Raw genomic sequence first — 16,520 nt, 5'->3', positions numbered from 1 at the left:
ACAGCCAGCCCAGCACATAGGCTGGGCTCAGCACGAAGGTTCTGGGTCTGGGTTTGAATCCCGTCCTCACCAGTTTTTTTTGGAACAGGACGCCTCCTCCAGGGAGCCTCCCTGGGTTGGCCCAAGCCCCCCAGGTTGGGTTTTCACTCCTAGGGTGCCCCCAGCTTGGCTGGTGCTCCATCTTGGTCTAAGTCCCTTCTGGAGAGTGACGGGCTCCCCTCCACACTGAGGACACTCTCTGCTCCTCGCAGAGACCCTGAGACCCTGCTTCTGCCTGGGTGACGCAAAGGTAGCATTTGTTCAGTGCATGACCTCATCTCACAGAGGCTCACAATCTCTCTCTGTGTTGTTCTACTGAGCCAAACGTGTATTAAGCACCAAATATATGCCAGGCACTGTTCTGTGGGAACCTGTGGGGAGGTGTTCCAGGCAGAGGGCACGGCCCGTGCAGAGGCCCTAAGGCACGACCGTGCCAGGTGTGCTAGAGGCATAGCGAGGAGGCCTGTGTGACTGGGGTGAAGCAAGTGAAGGCGGAAGCTGGACGCTGCGGGACGTGGTGCAGAGTACAAGAGAGGAAACTGAGGCACAAAGATGGTAACGAGTCAAGGCGTCCTGGCACAGTGAGGATTTGAACTATACCCATCTTGTGGATGGAACTGGAGGCAGGATGGGCACACAGGCAGTCCCTCGGGGGGTCCAGGAGGGGAGCCCAGCTGGCCTGTGAGCCACTCAGCCTGGTGCAAGCTGTGGGCAGGGAACAGGGGAAAGGTGCTGGGCCCGGGCCCACACTGGGTTGGGCAGGTGGTCACGTGACCGTCCAGGCCGCCTCCCCTGGGCCCATTGGCCGCTTGCCCCTGCCGGCTGGGCCTGCGCCTGCCCTGGACCCTATAAGGCCAGGGAGCCGAGGGCAGAGCCAGCTGCCAGCCAGGCCAGTCCGTCCTCAGGGGGACCCCCGCGCAGTCCAGGTGAACGGGGCCGCGTCTGCTTCAGTGACACCAGGGCAAGGCCAGGCCTGCAGGTGGGTGTCGGGGGCTGCTGAGGCTCTCGGGAGCAGTGGGTGTGGGATGGGAGGCTGGGGAACCCCTATTCACGCACCTTCTCTGCCCCCTTCCAGCTTCTCACATTCTCACTATGTCTGCTCCGGACGAAGGGAGACGGGATCCCCCCAAATCCAAGGGCAAGGTAAAGAAAGGAAACGGGGGGCAGATTCTTGCTGGGGCCTGGAGATGCCCCAGAGTCAGGGAAGGTGACCTCCACAGTCCTGGGGTCTCGCGTCTGGAGAGGTGCTTCCTTGGTGGGCTGGCAGGGCAGCTCTGGGAGCCATGATGCCAACCCCTTTCTTCCTGACCCAAGCTGGAGGTGGGGGACCCACGCAGACCTTGGCACCTTCCCCAGCGGGTGACCTTGGGCCGGCCTCAGCTCTGCACCTCTCTGAGCCTCAGTTTCCCCATCTGTGCAGTGGAGGTCCTGGAAGGAAAAGGTCTTTGGAGATGAGGTAGATGATCTTTTCCTCTGCGGACAGGAGGCAGGCTGAGTCTGCCCATTGCCCAGGTGTGGAAACTGAGGATGAGTGGCTGAAACACTTTCCCGAGGTCACCTGGGAGCAAGGGGCTGGGGCGGCATTGTGCTGATCAATGCTTCCTGCGACCCCTGTCCCTGCCGAGGCTTGGCCCGCTCATCCTGCACACCTCCCCCTCCCCAATGCAGACCCTGGGCAGCTTCTTTGGGTCCCTGCCTGGCTTCAGCTCTGCCCGGAACCTGGTGGCCAATGCACATAGCTCGGCGAGAGCCCGGCCAGCCACTGACCCCGCAGGAGCGCCTGCCGCCGAGGCTGCCCGACCACAGGCTCAGGGTGAGTGGCCGGCCCAGCTGGGGGTGTGGGGGACTCTACACATGGACCTGGGAGGAGGAGCTCCCCCGGCAGGGACTTCTGGCCATTTGGCGAGCCCTCCATATTTGCCTGTGTGGGGGACATCTTGTGGCGGATGGGGAAACTGAGGCATAAATATGGGGGGTGAGTGGCCGAAGGTGGCTTTCAACCCAGCCTGTCTCCCTGCAATGCCCCCCACTCAGTCCCTCGGCCGTTCCCCCACCCTGCACCCCGTTTCTGATGCACCATGGACCAGGCTGGGTGCACTGCCCCTCTGAGCTCATCAGAGTGAGATCTGGACTCCCAGGCAGAAGCAGCAGCTCCCCTGGGGTCACACAGCCCGGGAGCTCCCCAGCCTCCTGTGGCTCAGCTTGAGCAATCAGGGACAATGACAGGGAACCCAGGGATGGGGCGGCCGCCTGAGCTGGGCCTCCCTCTGGGCCCAGAGCCCCAGGCAGCTGACTTCTGCTCCACATACCTTGGCCTGGCGACAGGCAGCAGGCAGCTGCAGCGGGGGCGGGGGGGGTTGGGCAAGGGGCTGCTCCCCTACCCCAGGCTCTGTGAATCCCAGGACTCAGGGTGGGTGTCCAGCACCCAGCAGAGGAAGTACCATGGAACCCTGCTTCGGGGAACAGCGGCCCTAGGCTTGGTGGGAGCCCCCAGCACGGCTGGGGGGAGACCAGTTCTGGCGGGTAGCCGTGGATGTCACCTCCTGCTGTCCCTGGCGGGGTAGCTGAGACATTCCTGACCTTTCAGGCCGTGCCTGGCTATTGCACAATGGGCAGCCGGGTAGCTGGTTCTAACCTGCATCCCCTCGCCCTCCCTGACCAGCCCCTGTCCCCACAGTGGCCGCCCACCCAGAGCAGATGGCCCCATGGACGGAGAAGGAGTTGCAACCTTCGGAAAAGGTGAGAGGCACGTGCAGGGCAGGGTCTGATGTGGCAGGAGCCCTGGGGGTGCCCCCTCCTGGGACATTTCAGCTCCTGCCATCTGGGGGGCTGCTGTGGGCCTGAGGGAAGGTAGACAGCCTGGGGATCCCAGGCAGAGCTTCCCCTCTGAGCCTCTATTTCCACATCTGTGAAATGGGTGCGGTGCTACCTCACTCTAATCACGTAAGGCTCCAGTCTACGCAGGGCACGATGCAACCAAAGCAACAGCAGCGTAACCACTTTTATTTCTTCTAGTTTTATTTTTTTGAGATGCAGTTTCGCTCTTTCACCCAGGCTGGAGTGCAATGGTGGCACGATCTCAGCTCACTGCAACCTCTACCTCCCAGGTTCAAGCGATTCTCCTGCCTCAGCCTCCCGAGTAGCTGGGACAAGTGCCCACCACCATGCCCGGCTAATTTTTTTTTTTTTTTTTTTGAGACGGAGTCTTGCTGTGTCGCCCAGGCTGGAGTGCAGTGGGATGATCTCGGCTCACTGTAAGCTCCGCCTCCCAGGTTCACACCATTCTCCTGCCTCAGCCTCCCGAGTAGCTGGGACTACAGGCACCCGCCACCACGCCCGCCTAATTTTTTGTATTTTTTAGTAGAAATGGGGTTTCACTGTGTTAGCCAGGATGGTGGCGATCTTCTGACCTCGTGATCTACCCACCTCAGCCTCCCAAAGTGCTGGGATTACAGGTGTGAGCCACTGCGCCCGGCCTTAATTTTTGTATTTTTAGTAGAGATGGAGTTTCACCATGTTGGTCGGGTTGGTCTCAAACTCCTGACCTCGTGATCCACCCACCTCAGCCTCCCAAAGTGCTGGGATTAAAGGCGTGAGCCACCGCGCCCGGCAAGAGGAGCTGTTTTAATCAGCATTTTCCAGACAAGGATATGAGCTCAGAGAGGGCATGTGACTTGCCTAAGGCCACACAGTGAGTGTCAGGGGCAGGAGAGGGTAAAAAGCTGGGACTTGAATCTGGGTCTCTCCAACTACAGAGCCCAAGGTGCTCACCTGAGCCAAAGTTAGTGGGGAGACGGGTTCTGAGAATATAATTTCAGGGCTTCTCAATCTCAGTCCTGCGGATATTTGGGGTTGGATCGTTCTCTGGGGTGGGGCCATCCTGGGCACTGCAGGGTGCCGAGCAGCATCCCTGGCCTCCACCTACTCCATGCCAGGAGTCTCCCCAAGTTGTGACAACTACAGATATCTCCAGACATCACCCAGTGCCCCCTGGAGGCAGAATCACCCAGTTGAGAACTTACTGAATTAAAACAGCACCTTGGCTGGGCGCAGTGGCTCATGCCTGTAATCCCAACACTTTGGGGAGGCTGAGGCGGGCAGATCAATTGAGCTCAGGAGTTTGAGACCAGCCTGGCCAACATGGTGAAACCCCATCTCTACTATAAAAATACAAAAAGTAAAAAATAAATAAATAAATAAATAATAAAAGATAAAAAAATAAAAATACAAAAAGTAGCCGAGCGTGGTGGCAGGCACCTGTAATCCCAGCTACTCAGGAGGCTGAGGCAGGAAAATTGCTTGAACCCAGGAGGCAGAGACTGCAGTGAGCTGAGATTGTGCCACTGCACTCCAGCCTGGGTGACAGGGTGAGACTCTGTCTCAAAAAACAAACAAAACAGTACCTCATAGGTACACCTGAGTGTTAGAACTCCTAGGCTATCACTGTCATTCATTTTTGCTTTTATTTTTTTACTTTTATTACTATTAATACATATATATTTTTTTGAGACCGAGTCTCACTATGTTGCCCAGGCTGGAGTGCAGTGGCGCGATCTCAGCTCACTGCAGGCTCCGCCTCCCTGGCTCACGCCATTCTCCCGCCTCAGCCTCCCAAGTAGCTGGGACTACAGGCGCCCGCCACCATGCCTGGCTAATAGTTTGTATTTTTAGTAGAGACGGGGTTTCACCGTGTTATCCAGGATGGTCTCAATCTCCTGACCTCGTGATCCGCCCGTCTCGGCCTCCCAAAGTGCTGGGGTTACAGGTGTGAGCCACCGCGCCTGGCCTACTTTTATTATTTTTTTGAGACAGAGTCTTGCTCTGTCACCCAGGCTGGAGTGCAATGGCGCGATCTCAGCTCACTGCAACTTCCGCCTCCTGGGTTCAAGCGATTCTCCTGCCTCAGCCTCCAGAGTAGCTGGGATTACAAGTGCCCACTACCAGGCCCAGCTAATTTTTGTATTTTTAGTAGAGATGGAGTTTCACCATGTTGGTCAGGCTGGTCTCGAACTCTTGACCTCAGGTGATCCACCTGCCTTGGCCCCCCAAAGTGCTGGGATTACAGGCACGAGCCCCAATTACTCCCTGTAATTACATGGGGTCTCACTGTTGCCCAGGCCGCTCTTAAACTCCTGGGCTCAAGCAATCCTCCCACCTTAGCCACCCACAGTGCTGGGATTACAGGCGTGAGCCACTGCGCCCAGCCTGAACATATTATTATTTTTGAGACAGAATATTATTCTGTTGCCCAGGCTGGAGTACAGTGGTATGATCATATTTCACTACAGCCTCAACCTCCTGGACTCAAGCAATCCTCCCGCCTCAGCCTCCCAAGTAGCTGGGACTACATGTGTGCACCACCACCCAGCCAATTGTTAAAATTTTGTAGAGACTGGGTCTTGTTTGGTTACCCAGGCTGATCTTGAATTCCTGGGCTCAAGTGATCCTCCCACCTTGGACTCCCAACGTGCTAGGATTACAGGCATCAGCCATCACACCCAGCCCGGATATAATGATTTTTAATAAGCAATTTTGGTCTCCCTGGTGTCACTAGGGCACCAGGCTCAACATTTGCCATGAATGGAGAATAAGCAAGAGGAACAGAGATGTAACTGTAGGACCTGCGCCGAGTCCAGGCCTGGGACGTGCTGTCATTGACGAGGCCTGCCTACAGCAGGGGAAGGGGGCGCGTGAGAATGAAAGAGGCTGGTGCTGTGAGCTCATGAGGACTTTGTCCTGGAGAGCCAGGGTGCCACCCTACAGCCTGATGAGTGGTTGACCCGGGTTGGGGTGAGGAAGCAGCTTGCTTTTTGAGAAGGTGGGGGCCTCTGGGTGGCTGCAGTTCCTTGCCCCAAGGCACACTAGGGGGCTGGGCTGGCGGACATCGGGGTGGAGTATGCCTCTCAGTCCTTCTCTTGATCACCTGTGTCCTTTCTCAGCAAATGGTGTCCGGGGCCAAAGACCTGGTGTGTTCCAAGATGTCCAGGGCCAAGGATGCCGTCTCCTCCGGGATGGCCAGCGTGGTGGATGCGGCTAAGGGAGTGGTCCAGGGAGGCCTGGATACCACTCGGTCTGCACTCACGGGCACCAAGGAGGTGGTGTCCAGCGGGGTCACGGGGGCTGTGGACATGGCTAAGGGGGCCGTCCAAGGGGGTCTGGACACCTCGAAGGCTGTCCTCACCGGCACCAAGGACACGGTGTCCGCTGGGCTCACGGGGGCAGTGAATGTGGCCAAAGGGACCGTACAGGCCGGCGTGGACACCACCAAGACTGTGCTGACCGGCACCAAAGACACAGTGACTACTGGGGTCATGGGGGCAGTGAACTTGGCCAAAGGGACTGTCCAGACCGGCGTGGACACCTCCAAGGCTGTGCTGACTGGCACCAAAGATGCTGTGTCCACTGGGCTCACAGGGGCAGTGAATGTGGCCAGAGGAACCATTCAGACCGGTGTGGACACTAGTAAGGCTGTCCTAACAGGTACCAAGGACACCGTCTGTAGTGGGGTGACTGGTGCCGTGAACGTGGCCAAAGGAACCATCCAGACCGGCGTGGACACCACCAAGACTGTCCTAACTGGTACCAAGGACACCGTCTGCAGTGGGGTGACCGGTGCCATGAACTTGGCCAAAGGGGCCGTCCAGGGGGGCCTGGACACCACCAAGTCTGTGGTCATAGGTACAAAAGACACAGTGTCCACTGGGTTCATGGGGGCAGCGAACGTGGCCAAGGGGGCCGTGCAAACTGGGCTGAACACAACCCAAAATATCGCAGCAGGTACAAAGGACACCGTCTGTAGTGGGGTAACTGGTGCCATGAACTTGGCCAAAGGAACCATCCAGACAGGCATGGACACCACCAAGATGGTCCTAACAGGTACTAAGGACACCGTCTGTGGTGGGGTGACCGGTGCCATGAATGTGGCCAAAGGAGCCGTCCAGGGGGGCCTGGACACCACCAAGTCTGTCCTGACTGGCACTAAAGACGCTGTGTCCACCGGGCTCATGGGGACAGCGAATGTGGCCAAGGGAGCCGTCCAGACGGGTGTAGACACAGCCAAGACCGTGCTGACCGGCACCAAGGACACAGTGACTACCGGGCTCATGGGTGCAGTGAATGTCGCCAAAGGGACCGTCCAGACCGGCGTGGACACCACTAAGACCGTGCTGACCGGCACCAAGAATACAGTCTGCAGTGGGGTCACCGGTGCCGCGAATGTGGCCAAAGGGGCCGTCCAGGGGGGCCTGGACACCACCAAGTCTGTCCTGACTGGCACTAAGGACGCTGTGTCTACTGGGCTCACAGGGGCTGTAAACTTGGCCAAAGGGACTGTCCAGACCGGCGTGGACACCACCAAGACTGTGTTAACCGGTACCAAGGACACCGTCTGCAGTGGGGTCACTGGTGCCGTGAACGTGGCCAAAGGGGCCGTCCAGGGGGGCCTGGACACCACCAAGTCTGTGGTCATGGGTACGAAAGACACAGTGTCCACCGGGCTCACGGGGGCAGCGAACGTGGCCAAGGGGGCTGTCCAGACGGGTGTAGACACAGCCAAGACCGTGCTGACTGGCACCAAGGACACAGTGACTACCGGGCTCATGGGAGCAGTGAATGTCGCCAAAGGGACCGTCCAGACTGGCATGGACACCACCAAGACTGTCCTAACCGGCACCAAGGACACCGTCTGCGGTGGGGTGACCGGTGCCGTGAATGTGGCCAAAGGGGCCGTCCAGACTGGCGTGGACACCACCAAGTCTGTCCTGACCGGTACCAAGGACACTGTCTGCAGTGGGGTCACTGGTGCCGTGAACGTGGCCAAGGGGGCTGTGCAAACTGGACTGAAAACGACCCAAAATATCGCTACAGGTACAAAGAACACCCTTGGCAGTGGGGTGACCGGTGCCGTGAATGTGGCGAAAGGGGCTGTCCAGACAGGTGTAGACACAGCCAAGACCGTGCTGACCGGCACTAAGGACACAGTGACTACCGGGCTCATGGGGGCAGTGAATGTCGCCAAAGGGACCGTCCAGAGTGGCATGGACACCACCAAGACTGTCCTAACCGGCACCAAGGACACCGTCTGCGGTGGGGTGACCAGTGCCGCGAATGTGGCCAAAGTGGCCGTCCAGGGGGGCCTGGACACCACCAAGTCTGTCCTGACTGGCACTAAAGACGCTGTGTCCACTGGGCTCACAGGGGCTGTAAACTTGGCCAAAGGGACTGTCCAGACCGGTGTGGACACCACCAAGACTGTCCTAACTGGTACCAAGGACACCGTCTGCAGTGGGGTGACCGGTGCCGTGAATGTGGCCAAAGGGGCCGTCCAGGGGGGCCTGGACACCACTAAGTCTGTGGTCATGGGTACGAAAGACACAGTGTCCACCGGGTTCATGGGGGCAGTGAATGTCGCCAAAGGGACCGTCCAGACCGGGGTGGACACCACCAAGACCGTGCTGACCGGCACTAAGAATACAGTCTGCAGTGGGGTGACTGGTGCCGCGAATGTGGCCAAAGGGGCCGTCCAGGGGGGCCTGGACACCACCAAGTCTGTCCTGACTGGCACTAAGGACGCTGTGTCCACTGGGCTCACAGGCGCTGTGAACTTGGCCAAGGGGACTGTCCAGACCGGCGTGGACACCACCAAGACTGTCCTAACCAGTACCAAGGACACCGTCTGCAGTGGAGTCACTGGTGCTGTGAATGTGGCCAAAGGGACCGTTCACACAGGTGTGGACACAGCCAAGACAGTGCTGAGTGGCACTAAGGACACAGTGACTACTGGAGTCATGGGGGCAGTGAATATCGCCAAAGGAACCATGCAGACTGGCATGGACACCTCCAAGGCTGTGCTAACGGGTACCAAGGACACCGTCTGCAGTGGGGTGACCGGTGCCATGAGCATGGCCAAAGGGGCTGTCCAGGGGGGCCTGGACACCACCAAGGCAGTGCTGACTGGAACCAAAGATGCAGCGTCTGCTGGGCTCATGGGGTCAGGGAACGTGGCAACAGGGGCCATCCACACTGGCCTCAGCACCTTCCAGAATTGGTTACCTAGTACCCAGGCCACCTCCTGGGGTGGACGTACCAGTTCCAGGACCACAGACAATGGTGGGGAGCAGACTGCCCTGAGCTCCCGAGAGGCCCCGTTCGCTGGTGTCTCCAGGCCCCCAGAGATGCTCAGCGTAGGCCCGGAGCCTGTCTGGGAAGCTGCAGCCACAACCAAGAGCCTTGCGACTGACGTGGCCACGTTCACCCAAGGGGCCGCCCTGGGCAGGGAGGACACAAGGCCTTTGGCCACCACACACAACCCCGAAGAAGCCCCACGCTGGGCGATGCTGCAGAATGAGTTGGAGGGACTGGGGGACATCTTCCACCCCATGAATGCAGAGGAGCAAGGTGAGGGGATGCCCGGGTTCAGGCACAGCTGCTAGCGGGCCCTTGACTTTTTTTTTTTTGAGATGGAGTCTTGCTCTGTCACCCAGGCTGGAGTGCAGTGGCACAATCTCGGCTCACTGCAATCTCCGCCTCCTGGGTTCACGCCATTCTCCTGCCTCAGCCTCCCTAGTAGCTGGGACTACAAGCACCCGCTACCATGCCCAGCTAATTTTTTGTATTTTTAGCAAAGACGGAGTTTTACCATGTTAGCCAGGATGGTCTTGATCGCCTGACCTCGTGATCCGCCTGTCTTGGCCTCCCAAAGTGCCGGGATTACAGGTGTGAGAGACTGTCCTTAGCTGGGCCCTTGACTTTTTTTAAAAAGACTTATTTATTTGGTTTGGGCTCAAATGATCCTCCTGCCTCAGCCTCCCAAAGTGTTGGGATTACACATGAGAGCGCCTGGCCCTTTTTCGTTTTTTTAGAGACAAGGTCTTGCTCTGTCACCCACACTGGAGTGCAGTGGTGTGTTCATAGCTCACTACAGCCTCAACCTCTTGGGTTCAAGTGATCCTCCTGCTCCAGCCTCTCAAGGAGCTAGGACCACCATGCCCGGCTATGTATTTTTTTGTAGAGACAGGTCTCCCTATGTTGCCCATGCTGGCCTCAAACTCCTGGGTTCAAGTGATCCTCCAGCCTCAGCCTCCCAAAGTACTGGGATTATAGGCATAAGCCACTATACCCAGCTTCATTTTTTTATTTTTACTTATTTTTGAGGCAGAGTCTTGCTCTTGCTGCCCAGGCTGGAGTGCTGTGGCAGTGTCGGCTCACTGCAACCTCCATGCTTCCCGGGTTCAAGGGATTCTCCTGCCTCAGCCTCCTGAGTAGCTGGGATTATAGGCGCCTACCATCATACCTGGCTAATTACTATTATTATTTTGTATTTTTAGTAAAGTTAAGGGTTCACCACGTTGGCCAGGCTGGTCTCGAACTCCTGACCCCAGGTGATCCACCCGCCTTGGCCTCCCAAAGCGCTGAGATTATGGGCGTGAACCACTGTGCCCGGCCTCACTTAACTTTTATAAAGCCCAAGCCCCAAGGCTCTGAGGGGCTTCTGGGACCGAGCATGCACCTTCCTTTTCAGCTCAGCTGGCTGCCTCCCAGCCCGGGCCGAAGGTGCTGTCGGCGGAGCAGGGGAGCTACTTCGTTCGTTTAGGTGACCTGGGTCCCAGCTTCCGTCAGCGGGCATTTGAACACGCAGTGAGCCACCTGCAGCACGGCCAGTTCCAAGCCAGAGACACTCTGGCCCAGCTCCAGGATTGCTTAAAGCTGGTAAGAGCTTCCCCTACGGCTGTCCCTTCCCCAGGGCACTTAGAACCCCTGCCCAGGACTCACTTAGCTGCAGATACTGACTGAGCGTCTAGGAGACGATGCCATCAGCACCACCAACAGCCATGGGTCTGCACTCATGGGGCTTGCCTCCCGGCAAGGGTGACAGAGCTAGATCAGATCTTTAAAGACAGCGGGTAGCCGGGCGCCGTGGCTCACACCTCTAATCCCAGCACTTTGGGAGGCTGAGGCATGCGGATCACTTGAGGTCAGGAGTTCGAAATCAGCCTGACCAACACGGAGAAACCCTGTCTCTACTAAAAATACAAAAATTAGCCAGGCGTGGTGGCGCATGCCAGTAATCCCAGCTACTTGGGGGGCTGAGGCAGGAGAATCACTTGAACCCAGGAGATGGAGGTTGCAGTAAGCCAAGATCATGCCACTGCACTCCAGCCTGGGTGACAGAGCAAGACTCTGTCTCAAGAAAAAAAATAAAGACAGCGGGGACACAAAGATAGCAAAACAATCTGTCTGCAGAGGGGGATGTGGGCTGAGCAGGAAGGCCGTCCCTCTGGGTCCCGTCCTGACTGATGGGGAGACAGCTATACAAAGCCCCCCAAAAGCAGGGACAGGATAGCAAGCTACCGGGGAGCAAGCTGGGTGTGTTCGGGGGGTGGAAAGGCGGCACTGTGGCTGGGGAAAGTGAAGCCGGGATGGGATCCAGGGAGCCCACAGGGCCCGGGGCAGCAGTGCACGCAGGAAAGGACCCAACTCAAGGTGACTCAGATGCACCCAGGGGTCGCGTGCCCTGGCCAGAGTGGTCCTCTCCTCCCACCTGCCCCGCTCTCTTCCTGTGGCCTAGGGTCTCCCCTTTGGCAGTGTGGACATTGGGGTCGGATCATTCTTTGGGGTGGGGTCATCCTGGTCCCTGCAGGGAGCTGAGCAGTGTCCCTGGCCTCCAGTCTCCCCCTCCCCAGTCCTGAGGGTCAACATTTGCTCTAGATGCTGTTGTGCATCCCTGGAGGCAGAATCTCACAGGACTGCTCTAGAGTTTTTTTTTTTTGGTTTGTTTTTTGAGACGGAGTCTTGCTCTGGCTGGAGTGCAGTGGCGTGAACTTGGCTCAATGCAAGTTCTGACTCCCAGGTTCACGCCATTCTCCTGCCTCAGCCTCCTGAGTAGCTAGGACTACAGGCGCCCGCCATCACGCCGGGTTAAATTTTTTTGTGTGTTTTTTAGTAGAGATGGGGTTTCACCATGTTAGCCAGGATGGTCTTGATCTCTTGACCTCATGATCCGCCTGCCTCGGCCTCCCAAAGTGCTGGGACTACAGGCGTGAGCCACTGCGCCTGGCCGGGTTTTGTTTTTTTGAGACGGTGAGACAGGGTCTTGCTCTGCCACCCAGGCTGGACTACAGGGGCTCGATCATGGCCCACTGCAGCTTCGAACTACTGGGCTCAAGAGATCCTCCCCGCTAAGCCTCCCAGGTGACTGGGCAACTGGCATGACCACCATGCCCAGCTAGTATTTATTTGTATTTTTAGTAGAGATTAGATTTTGCTATGTTGCCCAGGTTAGTCTTAAACTCCTGGGTTCAAGTGATCCTCCTGCCTCAGCCTCTGGGTGCATATTACCACACCTGGTTAATTTAAATTTTTTGTAGAGATGGGGCCTCCCTATGTAGCCCAGGCTGGTCTTGAGCTTCTGGGCTCCAGCGATCCTCTTGCCTTGGCCTCCCAAAGTGCTGGGGTGACAGGCATGAGCCACCGTGCCCAGCAGTCACACCTTTTACGTGTTGGTGGACAGCAACCCCACCCAGGCGGGCCGTGAGAGACCTCGAGATGCTGCCCTCGGTCAGGATTCCTGGCATGCAGCCCAGGCCACTGTGTTTTCAGTTAACATCCAGGGGTCTGTGACAAGCTGCAGTTTTTTTTGTTTTGTTTTGTTTTGTTTGAGACAGAGTCTCGCTCTGTTGCCCAGGCTGGAGTGCAGTGACTGGATCTCGGCTCACTGCAAGCTCTGCCTCCCGGGTTCACTCCGTTCTCCTGCCTCAGCCTCCCACGTAGCTGGGACTACAGGTGCCCGCCACCACACCCGGCTAATTTTTTGTATTTTTAGTAGAGACGGGGTTTCACTGTGTTAGCCAGGATGGTCTCGATTGCCTGACCTCGTGATCTGCCCGCCTTGGCCTCCCAAAGTGCTGGGATTACAGGCGTGAGCCACCGCGCCCGGCCGACAAGCCACAGTTTGAGGGTCTAACCCAGGGTTCTCAGTGCGGATGACCTGCCCCCAGGGGACACGAGTCCATGTCTGGGGACATCTGTGGTTGTCACAACTGGGGCAAGCCCCTGGTGGAGAGAGTGGAGGCCAGGGACGCTGCTCAGCACCCTGTAGTGCCCAGGGCAGCCCCACCTCAGAGAACCATCCGGCCCCTGTGTCCACAGTGCTGGGGGCCAGTCTGTCCTGGGGACCCTTGGGATACCTCACATCACTGTGGCCACCCCAAGGTGGACAGTTGCTGCTGCACCTCTGGCACGTGGGCCAATGGCACACTTGGAAGGTATTCCGTAAACGCCGTGGAGGAATGAAGGAATAGGCCCACCCTCGTGGCGCGGTGCGAGCGGCTGATCACAAAGCCTTTTCCCACCTTTGAATCCTCACAGCAAAGTAGCCTGGGCCAGAGCTCAGCCCAGCCATTTTTCAGAAGGGGAGACGGAGGCCACAGAAAGAGAAGAGCTGTGCTCAGGGCCACACGTGCAGGATGCGGGGCTGGGAAATGGGATGTGGTGTGTGACTCATCATGCCTTACTTGTTCCTTTAAGTGTTACTGAAGGCCTTGGATATCCCAAGAACCCAGGCCTGCTCTCGATGAGGGGACGCCATTGTTGGGGAAGACAATTCACACATGAATGTTTAGGGTGTCGGATGATGCTTGGAAACGTGGAACATGTACCCGGATAAGGAAGTGGCTGTGCTGGGGCTGGTCACCCTGAAGAAGGGACTCTTGAAGTCAGGTCTAAATGACGGAGAGGGAGTGTGTCAGAAGGGGTAGGAGTGTGATCTGAGCAGCGGACACAGGCCGTGCAAATGCCCTGGGGGACTATCCCTGGCGTGTTGGAGGAACAGCAAGGAGGTCTGGGTGGCTGGAGCCGAGTGAGGAGGGGACGGGGCAGGTCGGGCTGGACCTGGGCTTCCACCTCAAGGGAGGGGGGAGCCCGGGAGGGCTCTGGGCAGAGGAGTGACCTGATCCAAGGCGGGTCTCACTTAAAAGGATCGCTCTGATGAGGAGGTCAGGCCACTGGGCCAAGGGCCGGAGGTGGAGACAGTGGGACGTAAACCCAGACCAGTGTTGCCGGACCTCAGGAGTCACGCTGTGGTGGTGAGAAGCAGCTAGGCTCTGGGTGTTTTGAAATCAGAGCTGCCTGGGTCCGATGTAGGTGGTGAGAGAGAGGGGACCCCAAGAGACTCCTGAGGCTTGTAATCTGAGCAGACAAGGAGAGCAGGGGGCTGAGGGGAGGCCGGGTGGGTTGCAGAGTGGGTATTAGGAGCCTGGCCTTGGACAGGGTGAGGGGAGATGCCTGGGGGGGCACCAAGGGGACGCGTCTGTCTACGCAGCTGGCTTCAGGTGTCCAGCACTGGTGCGGCGAGGGCTGGGAGGGCGACAGCAGTCTGGAGTTGACATTTTGACTGTGTGCCACATCCCCACCAGCCATTGAGATGAGGAGGAAGATGGGGTCCTGTGGACAGGATGGCAGGGCGTGGGTGCCACGTGCTGGGGACACAGCAATGAGGACAGAGTCCTAAGTGTTCCCCTGCAAGGGGCGGATAAACATCAAGTCAATGAACACCAAAGCCGCACGCTGTGCCCCCGAGGAGCAGATGTGACGGGAAGGACTGGGGCTGCCACACCACGGGCTGGGAAGGTTTCACCAAGAGTCACCTGCAGCTGAGGCTGAACGCGGGCCTTGTGAAGGGCCCAGGAAGCAGGCTCTGGGCTGAGTGGGCAGTGTGTGCAAAGGCCCTGGGGCAGGAGGCTGCTGGAGTGGCCGCAGGGCGGAATGGAGCCAGTGTGGCTGCAGTGGAGACAGCAGTGGGGTGCGATGGGAGATGAGGCCAGAGGTGTCCCAGGGCCAGCCCACCAAGGCCATGCTGAGGAGCTGGGTTTTATCTTAAGGGCACTGGGCAGCCACAGGAGGGTTTAGGGGTGAGGAGTGACATGACACCACGAATGCTGTGTTACGTGTGCTCCCTGATGACCTCGTGGGGAAGTGTGAACTACTGCTTCTTTCTGAAAAACAACACGTCCACTTGTGGTACAACTGACGTGGAGTTTGCGGCCTTTGTCCCAGGACTCTGAATGTGCCCAGGTCCCGGGGCGGGGGAGGTGGGGGCTGTGAAAGGTCATTTGCCGAGAAGCCGTCATCTCCCCACTGTACTCTCTCTCCAGATTGAAGAGGCCCAGCAGGCTCCAGAAGGGCAGCCGTGTCTGGACCAGGGCTCAGGTGCCTGTGTAGAGGATGCTGCTGTCCAGGAGGTGGGTCTGGCACAGGGCTGGGGTCCCCCCACCCCGCCCGTGGGTCTCCACTCACCTCGCACCTTCCTCCCACAGGAGCGGGACGCCGGGGCTCTGTCCAGGGTCTGCGGCCTTCTCCAGCAGCTGCACACGGCCTACAGTGGCCTGGCCTCCAGCCTCCAGGGCCTGCCCGCCGAGCTCCAGCAGCCGGTGAAGCGGGCGCGGCGCAGCCTCTGTGAGCTCTATGGCGTCATGGCCTCGGCCGGCTCTGTAGAGGCGCTGCCCGCAGAGCAGCTGGTGCAGTGCCACGAGGGTGTGCACCAGGCGTGGCAGGGGCTAGAGCAGCTGCTAGAGGGCCTACAGCACAACCCCCCGCTCAGCTGGCTGGTAGGGCCCTTCGCCTTGCCCCCCGGCGGGCAGCAGCTGTAGGAGCCTGCAGGCCCGGGGCAGGGTCGCCCTGCTCTGCCCAGGGAGGAGCTGCCTCAGAACCTTCTCTCCAGCCCCAAACCTGGATCGGTTTCCTAAAGCCCTAGACCTTTGGGGTTGCAGCTGGCGGAGCACTGAGGGGCTGCGGAGGCAGTGACCTTCTGAGCGGAGCCACCCCACGCCCTGCTCCGGGCCTGCCTGCACCTCCCACCTCCTCCCCAGCACTGCTTGCCCCTCTCGGAGCCTGGGGTCACTCAGACCGCCAGCCAGGAGCCTTCCCTTGAAGACCCTGAGCGAGTACTGCAATTAGGAAAGAGAAAAAGCAGCATGCCCAGTCTGGAAGGGCATCCATTTGCCTTGATAGCAACCCTTTTGTATCTAGCAGGGCTCTTCCAGTCCTGCAACACGGGCCCCCAGCTACCAGCGGTGCAGGCAGTGCTGTGGCATCCCAGGCTCCAGGCAGCTCCGTCCTTGTGCTGAAAGCGGGTCTCTGGCCTTAGCACACCTTGAGGGTCTTAAGAACCACATTCTCTCATACTAGAAGGTACTAGAAAATGTGAAACTTGGCAGGGCGTGGTGGCTCACGCCTGTAATCCCAGCACTTTGGGAGGCCGAGGTGGGCGGATCACGAGGTCAGGAGATCGAGACCATCCTGGCTAACACGGTGAAACGCCGCCTCTACTAAAAATACAAAAAATTAGCCGGGCGTGGTGGCGGGTGCCTGTAGTCCCAGCTACTCGGGAGGCTGAGGCAGGAGAATGGCGTGAACCTGGGAGGTAGAGCTTGCAGTGAGCTGAGATCGTGCCACTGCACTCCGGCCTGGGTGACACAGCAAGACTC

At 58.5% G+C, this 16,520-nt stretch overlaps 1 protein-coding gene across 1 annotated transcript; it reads left to right on the top strand.

Annotated features, from left to right (window-relative positions):
* Positions 1–1,274: 1,274 nt before the first annotated feature.
* On the top strand, positions 1,275–16,191 carry PLIN4 (perilipin 4). Its single transcript, XM_025368307.1, has 8 exons — positions 1,275–1,852; positions 2,717–2,778; positions 5,979–6,717; positions 6,817–7,697; positions 7,794–9,435; positions 10,559–10,746; positions 15,189–15,275; positions 15,351–16,191. The coding sequence occupies exons 1-8, from the start codon at positions 1,702–1,704 to the stop codon at positions 15,681–15,683; spliced, it is 4,083 nt and encodes a 1,360-aa protein (XP_025224092.1). The 5' UTR covers positions 1,275–1,701; the 3' UTR covers positions 15,684–16,191.
* Positions 16,192–16,520: the final 329 nt, after the last annotated feature.

Source organism: Theropithecus gelada, chromosome 19 (assembly GCF_003255815.1).
Source record: "Theropithecus gelada isolate Dixy chromosome 19, Tgel_1.0, whole genome shotgun sequence".
Classification (NCBI taxonomy): domain Eukaryota; kingdom Metazoa; phylum Chordata; class Mammalia; order Primates; family Cercopithecidae; genus Theropithecus; species Theropithecus gelada.
This window is presented reverse-complemented; position numbering and strand designations above follow the sequence as displayed.